At 44.0% G+C, this 8,342-nt stretch overlaps 1 protein-coding gene across 1 annotated transcript in view; it reads right to left on the bottom strand.

The window, feature by feature from the left end:
• Nucleotides 1-314: 314 nt before the first annotated feature.
• Nucleotides 315-8,342, bottom strand: part of sema6bb (sema domain, transmembrane domain (TM), and cytoplasmic domain, (semaphorin) 6Bb) — a 166,756-nt gene continuing 158,728 nt past the window's right edge. The window contains exon 17 of the mRNA XM_037769257.1: nucleotides 315-2,938. Coding sequence (XP_037625185.1) covers nucleotides 2,031-2,938 — 908 coding nt within the window. The 3' untranslated portion in view covers nucleotides 315-2,030. The remainder of the gene's footprint in view (nucleotides 2,939-8,342) is intronic.

Genomic DNA, 8,342 nt, shown 5'->3' with positions numbered 1-8,342 from the left:
ATGCCCAGCCCTAGTTTTTCTATATTTCCTTGTGAGTGTGTGTACTGTATATCTATGAAGGTGCAGCCCAGCTTCTCCAGTTTAGCCATACTTCTTTGTGTGAAGTATAATGGTTTGAATATATCATATAGCATACACTGCTCCCACGCAGGGCTCCGACACTGTTATCGCGGATTTGTGAATGTCAAGCAAAGGGTTGCTGCACATTAATGGTTCAATAGAGAAAGAAACAAGGGGTGGAAAAGAAAGAGGAAGGGTGAGAACGAGAGTACAACTGATCAAAGCTGTTTTTTCGCACTCAATATGAGTAACGCATTCATGGACACAAACCCAAAGAGACTCACAGACACAAAAAACCACCACCTCTAACACACCGTGACCCAGATGAACTAAAGCTATCTCTGGATCTACATTTGAATCGGATGAGGACAGACAAAAAAGAACATCAAAAGATCAGACAACGGAGTGAAAGAGTAACTCCACACCCAAGTATACCAATGCCCATCTGTTTTCTTTATCCCGCTTTTGTTGTGAAACACACTGAAAGGGATAAAGCCACAAGGGATGACCATTGTGACAGTTAGCAGTGCCCCAGCTCTGGCCTCAGCCCTCAGCTCCTCCTTTAGTCCTGGCAAACCAGTGAGTGGGTGAAGCACAAGAGATGCCCGGTCCTGGTTGGTACATCTCACATGACGGATGGAGCCGCTGTCCTCCTCATTGATATTCCGCGAGGCTGCGGCGCTGGGCTAGGTTCCTGACTCTTAACGGCTATTTGTTGCCGCAGTCTCCTCCTGCTTCTGGGGCACAAAGAGGCTCAGTGTCGGGCAGAAGAGGCTGAATGGAGCTCCCAAGCGGCCGGGCCTCACAGCTCCAGTCAGACAGCCAGACAGCCACAGCTCACATTCCCTCCTCCAAATGGACTGCGGAGCCCGTGGGGGCCTCAGGTCAGGTCGGACAGACCCGGGCATACTGAGAGGCAGCGAGGGAGGGAAGAATGGGAGGGGGAGATATTGTTCCTTTTCCCAGCGCTCAGCTCCTCCTGACAGCTCTTAACTTCACTTTGCGGAGAAAACATTATAAAATTAAATTGGCTTTAACTTCGTCCTTATATGTTTCTTGCTTATTATTGCTTTCTTTAACTTCATGATGGCTCTGTCCAGCGCTGCCTCTGAGGTACTGGGAATCACAAAAATTGACCAGTGGGTCAACCACTCATACATCTCTGATTGGTAAACACATAGAGACACATAATAAAATTTGTCTCTCTGTGATTGTTTTATAAAAAAATGTTAACTTCAACCTCCTCCGTACAGAAACTTCATTATATAGTTATACTTCACAGTTAAGACAGGACACTGGTTGGGGTTGTCGTGGCCACTCACATTCTCACACACACACACACACACACACACACACACACATACAATCACACACTGCATGATTCGTTGAGAGTCACTTGCCCTCTGGCACGGCTACAACAGTTTTAGTCTCATCTGAAATCCATTGTAAAGCACATTGTTGTCTGCTGGATGCCACTGGCACAAAAAAAAGCAGAAAATTTCACACTTAAAGAAGATCCATGGTGTCATAACGGTGAACAAAAAATGGTGGAGGTGGAGGGAGACCTTTCACATTTGGCGCTGCAAGGGAAATTGTCATTTAAAAAAAAAAAAAATTCTCCTTTGAGAAGATTCCCTTTCCTTTGCACCCCTCTCTTTACCTTCCTGTTTGTCCCGTGGTGTCAAAGTCAAGCTCTGCGGGTCGTACCACTTGAGCAGAGGGGTGCACCTCGGAATAAGAGCAGAGGAACGGAGACGTGAGGAGAGTTTGCTCCTCGTTTTCGACTCTCTCTTTTGTCTCTCTCTTCAGTCAGCTGAATGACGTCAGGACATTGAATGACAGTGAGAGAGGACAGACAGGGTAAGGTTGGACCGGGACAGTGAGTCTGAGGGGTTTGATTTATTCCAGTCTGCTGTTGGAGGGAATGGGTGTTCAGAGAGAGCTTGGTGCCAGGGCTCACGTACTTTGCCTCACTGGCCACTGGGGGTGCGCTCTCCCATGTTCTTCCCTAGAAGGTGGCTGAAGTCAGCCAGCTCCCCCAGCCCTCGAGGCCCGTGCATGTCTGGCCTGATGAGGCCCGGGCGCTGGGGGTGGTAGGGCACGCCATTGTTGCTGTTGTAGTTGAGCGCCTCGTGACTCCAGCGAGGCTCCCCATAGTCCATGTGGGGAGTGGGAGCGGACACCACCCTCCGTCGGTCGGGGGAGTCCTGCGGCGTGGCGGGGTAGATGTAATCTCCCGCTGAGTTCCTCAGGGTACCGCTTGGACGACCGCCGCCGTGCTCCCCTCTCTGGGTGGCGAGGATCAGGTAGCGCTGGCGCTCTGTGTGCGGGGGCAGCACGACCTCACCCTGGTCCTCTATCCGGACCATCCCTCCGCCCCCTCCGCCTCCATGTAGGAACTTGGAGCTCAGGTAGATGACGGAGTTGTTGGGGCAGGGAGTCCCCACGGCGGTGAGGAAGGTCTGGCTCTGGTCCCAGTCGGTGTCCGGGAGACGCATGGCCCGCTTCTGCTGCAGCGGGGTCTGCTCCGGGGTCGGCAGCAAGCCGGGGTCCATCTCTCCTTTGGGCCAGCCGTTGGGCGTGACGAAGGGGTTGTCCGCTTGGGAGCGCCGCCTCTCACCGCCGCTGGTTCTTGTTACGCTCATCACTGACCCGCTGCGGCCCTGCCCCAGCATGCTCTGCTCTTTGTCACTCTTGCGCCGGGTGCCGTTGGCTCCGGAGCCTCGAGAGTGGCGGTGGCGGTGACTCATGATCCAGCAGACGGTGAGGCCGGAGAGGATGGCTCCTGTTGCGAAGGCTGAAACAGCAGAAACCACCAGCAGGTTTACAGACACCAGACCGTCGGGCTCCTCGATGAAACTCTCCTGGAGCAGCATTCCTACAAAGAGAGATAAAATCACAAAAACAAGTCCGTCAGTTAAACAGCATCAGTATTTCCTGTATTAAACATGTGGGAGTTAATAAACGGCCAGACAAAGTGGCCTATTTTCTCTCTCCCCTCCGTGGGTGGGAATGGTCGTATGCTTTCCAGCCAAGGTAGCTCTGACTAATTGCCTTGATTACGTAAAGTGGACGGTGATTTTAATAGCTGTAATAACTGTCTTCCTGATTGAGAATAGCTCTCAGCCCTAACATGTTTCACAACATTAGCTTAATGGTGAGAGATGCCATGTCTGGCATTAATGGTGAGTAATAATTTCAAGTTTTCATATTATATATACCATGAAACTCTGTCATACTTTCCTGGATGTTTGTGTTCTATAGGCTACATTAAAACAGCACATATAATAAGATAGATAATAACGCAAATTCGTTTTAACGCCACTAATTTCTTTAATGCATTAATGCAACTTGCAATTTTTAGGTTGTAGCGCGCTCAGTTTTAAAGCTAGAGTGAAGATACTGGCATCATATGAAACTAAAAAACCTAAAGAATCCATTAGTAACAACCATGTCATACTAGCTTGTCGAGAAGGAGGCTAAATAACGCTCCAAACTTACTTTCAAATTTGTTGAGGAAAAACTGGCATGGGCATTTTCAAAGGGGTCCCTTGACCTCTGACCTCAAGATATGTGAATGAAAATGGGTTCTATGGGTACCCACGAGTCTCCCCTTTACAGACATGCCCACTTTATGATAATCACATGCAGTTTGGGGCAAGTCATAGTCAAGTCAGCACACTGACGCACTGACAGCTGTTGTTGCCTGTTGGGCTGCAGTTTGTCATATTAGGATTTGAGCACATTTTTCCATGCTAAATGCAGTACCTGTGAGGGTTTCTGGACAATATCTGTCATTGTTTTGTGTTGTTTATTTATTTCCACTAATAAATATACACATACATTTACATAAAGCAGCATATTTGCCCACTCCTATGTTGATAAAAGTATTAAAGACTTGACAAATCTCCCTTTAAGATACATTTTGAACAGATAAATGTGCGATTAATTTGCAATTAAATCGCGATTAACTATGGATAATCATGTGATTAATCGCGATTAAATATTTTAATCGATTGACAGCCCTAATAATTATCCCGTTAAGTAATGGATAATGTACAGCGAGCCGGTCATTGTTGTGAAATAAACCCCAACAGGGTGATGCAGTGGACCCTGATGCAAACCAAAGAGGTTTATTTCACAACAATGACCCGTTAGCTGTACATTATCCCGCTTATTACACGGCTACTTACTTAAGAAATCAATAATTTGACACAAAAATGCTTCACCAGAGTCCGACATCAGAACTGCGCCCATAGCAGCGGTCTGTTATAAAGAAATAACAGACCGTAGAACGCCGTGGTTGACCAATCAGAATCGAGTATTCAACAAAGCCGTTTAATAAGCTTATATAAAACACCTCTGGGTACCACAGAAGCTGGATACAGCTATTTGTCTAATGTACAAACACAGTAAAGGCAGTAAAGAATCATCTGAACTTGTTTTCTATGCTGTGAATTTATATAAAAAATACTTCTACTCCTTTTCTGCTCAAATAAATAGGCTGATATTTTCCCCTCACTGCGTCTATATGCCAAAGTCTTTGCAACGATGAACACAAGGCGTCATGTTTATAGATAAAGGGTAAAATATCAGTAGACAAGACCATGGATTTCTGTACTTCTTTTATATAAGGACATGAGATGAACTCCCTCCGAAAGAACTGTTTATGAATTATTGAAGATATGAATACAGCGAGACCACAGCACGGGCTGCCATGGATCAATTAGGAAAATGCCAGAAGATAAGTTGTTCTTTGCAGCGTGGGCTCCTGGGACCAACACCAACGAATACAATGAAATTGTGCCAAGGGAAGCAGATTGGAGAAAAACAGATGAAGAAAAGCGGAGGGTGTTACAGAGAGAGAGAGAAAGAGAAAGAGAGAGAGAGAAGTTGCCTAAAGCGAACTCGAACATTTGGGGCCTTAGACAAACATAGTAATAGTTGTTAAATTACAGCAGCAATAGCAGCAGAGGGAGGACTGCCTCCACAAGGACACTGAAATAAATCCTTTCTCCCAGAAAATAAATGGATGTCATTAATAGACATTGGGAGCCACTTACTCACTTCCACACAGCACAGAGAAGCAGAACGGGAGGAAGAATGAACATACAGAGAACAGCAGCGTTTTTTTTTTTAAACAAACATATTTTTATTGTCTGACAAATTCATTTTTAATGGGGACAAATGGAGCTGGTTGTGGTGCGAATGCTCCAGCATGAGACAGCCTGGTGGTTAATTAATGTGGCCTGTGGCTCGCTATAATAAAGTGTTACTCTACACATTGACGTTAAGCCGGGGAGTGGCAGCTAAAACCCCTGTGAGAGGCTGCTGAGCTGCTGCGCTGTGCCGGAGGGGCTCTTCTACACATTAAGGGAGCAGTTCATCAAAAAACAATGTAAAAAAACTATTTCTACTCTTACCCACAATGCGATATATCTAGTTTCACGCAGGGCTGGCTTTAGCCTTTGTGGTGCCGTAGGCGAAATTTGGATCTTTTTCCAGATGTTGTCATGTATGAAAAAAACAAAAGTGAACAATGTAAGCGGACAACTTGATTACTATAAGCAAATTATATAAACAGCGTTTGTATAGGAATGATTCTGTCCCAAACTTTTTGATCAACATAAGTGGTTTCCTCTGTAACTGTATTTATTATAATATAAACAAACAATTGGTCCCTGATATTGTTGGCTTAAAAGTGTTTAGTCAGTTTCACTTCAACGAGAGTTACAGGAATCGAAAGTGTGTCTTTCTTTATTTGTTTATTTGTTACGTCAATGCAGAAAATGAGGAATGAGGGCGCCTTTTAAGAGGGCAACCAACGCCCCCCAGAAGGTGGCGCCGGCCCTGGTTTCACATAATGTTTGGAGGTTTGGGCACATATGATTAAGCTCGTCCCAACAGGTTAAAGAGCTCAAAGCTGGTTTGTGTTCGTTGACCACAAAAAAGAAATCTCTACAGTAACACCTCTTTCCAAAAACAATGACACGGTTTTTACTTTTTCCCTCTGTGAGGAGATGCTGGCAACTGTGCTGGTAGAAATAGTTCACAATGAAAACTACAATTACCGCCTCATGGCTGTATGCCTCCGCCAACCACTCAAGTTGCAGTTTTACATCCAAAATATCATCACTTCATTATTTCATCCTCTTAGACGTTTGTGTTAAATTATTATAATTAGCATATGAATTCTTGAGTTATGGCCATAAATGTGTTTTGTGAGGTCACAGTGACCTTTGACCACCAAATTATAATCAGTTCATTCTTGAGTCCAAGTGAATGTTTGTTCCAGATGTAATGAAATTCCCTCCGGGCGTTCCTGAGGTATCCGCTTTCACGAGAATGGGATGAATGTAAGGTCATAGTGACCTTGACCACATTAATTTCTCTGGGTGGCCATGACTCAAAGCCTTTCCGAAGACACAAGTACAAATCAACACGTTCTCATCCCAGCTCATCACATACTGCCGCATTGTCAATTTAACTTTAGGCAATAAAACCACATAGATAGGTTTGGAAAAAAACGACATGGTTGGGCTTAAAACTACTACGTCTGTACAGTGAAAATGACACTGAATGTTGTGAACATGGGACACGAACAAACAGCTGATTGTAACGTCAAAGTGAAACTTAACATATGGGACACAAACAGCGGTCTCATAGTTGAAAGCCTTGTGTTTGTTGGACGCATCCACCTCAAGTGTATCTTTTCACCACACTCCCGGCGCACTTTCTCTGAGTGTTTACTGTTGCCGCGGATGGGTTTTCATTTCAGTTAATGGAAAGCACGGTGTGGCGGTATCACACGCTGACGGCCGTAACAAAGCTTTGGTATTTGACGCCCCGTGAATGAGAACGGGCTGGTACAATGACCTCATAATGTGCAGGGAAAAGACCAGAAAAAACACTAATGTGGTAACAAGACTAACAGTCTACTATGAGGCTGCACTTTAGCCATGCTAAATGTTAACATCAGCATGCCAACATGGTCACAATGGCAATTCTAACAGGTAGCAGGTACAATAATATTGACCCTGTTGGTATGCTAATATTAATTCATTAACACCATTCACAGCTAGTGCTGCACAATTAATCAAAATCTTAACGAAACTGCAATATGGCCTTCTGCCATATTCAAAACGCAGGAGGTGCAATATTTGTTAAAGGTGAAATGTGTGTGACAATACTATTTAATATTCAATAATGTGGTGCTGCAGAGATGTCCTGGTCGACACATCATACTTAAAAAAAAACATCTTTGTTTTGGTAAAGATCTCTGTAAAAATCACACTATAATCATTTCAATATATTTTTCAATGAAAATGAGAATAATAATAATATCGCAAATCATCATCGCAACGGCAATAACAGTCAAAACAATTCGATATTTTTTCAAAGTCGTTCAGCCTTATTCACAACGTACAGCTGAGGCTGATTGGGATGTCACTAGTTTTGCAGATATTTGATCACAAATCAAAGTATTGGACAAATTAACCTGACCTGATGATGGCGCTAAATCAAAAAAGGGTTTTTACAATTCATCCTGAGAGGAACATGACTGTCTGAATTAAATTTTATTTGGAATCATCCAGCAGTTAGTCAAAACATTTCATTCAAAACCACAAATGTCAACCTCATGATGGCTCTAGAGGAAATGTCAGGATCACCAAAGTCAGTATGGTTCATCATCTGAGGAACATGAATTTCTGTACAAAACTTCATGGCAATCCGTTGTTGTGATAAGTGGTGGACAGGCATTGCCATCCCTAGAGACATGTTGCCAATGTGGCCAAAAATATAAGTTTGTCAAATAGAAGCTAAAGTCTGACCTAAAGGTAAAGTACTGTATAGACTCAATAATGACATATTATAAGCAGAGAGGAACTTTGTCTGTTTTTCTTTTATTTATTGGTTCATTGCTGGACTATAGCTTTACAGCAGTGGCCTTCAAGCAAAACTGCACTCTAAAGAGTCACAGTAACAAATGACCAGAATTATATTAAACCATTCATCCATCTCTTGTCACTTACAATTCCACCTTATAGCTTGGACAATAAATCCTCGCCTCTATTGAAACCAGTCCATACTCTCAACAAGTTTGCGGTTTCTATTGACTGAGACCTGGCATTAATCAACTGACCTTGTTGGTCAATCAATGTCCTTTTCAGCACTAATTAGTCCTTTATCGCCAATCCAATAAGCCCAGCGATAGACGTGGACACAGGCCTTACTTACAGCCTGATAATTATGTGACACGCACAGCTCAGTCCAGTTCACCG

This window comes from Sebastes umbrosus, chromosome 5 (assembly GCF_015220745.1).
Source record: "Sebastes umbrosus isolate fSebUmb1 chromosome 5, fSebUmb1.pri, whole genome shotgun sequence".
Classification (NCBI taxonomy): domain Eukaryota; kingdom Metazoa; phylum Chordata; class Actinopteri; order Perciformes; family Sebastidae; genus Sebastes; species Sebastes umbrosus.
Note: the sequence above shows the minus strand (reverse complement) of the source record. Positions and strands in the feature narration are given on the sequence as shown.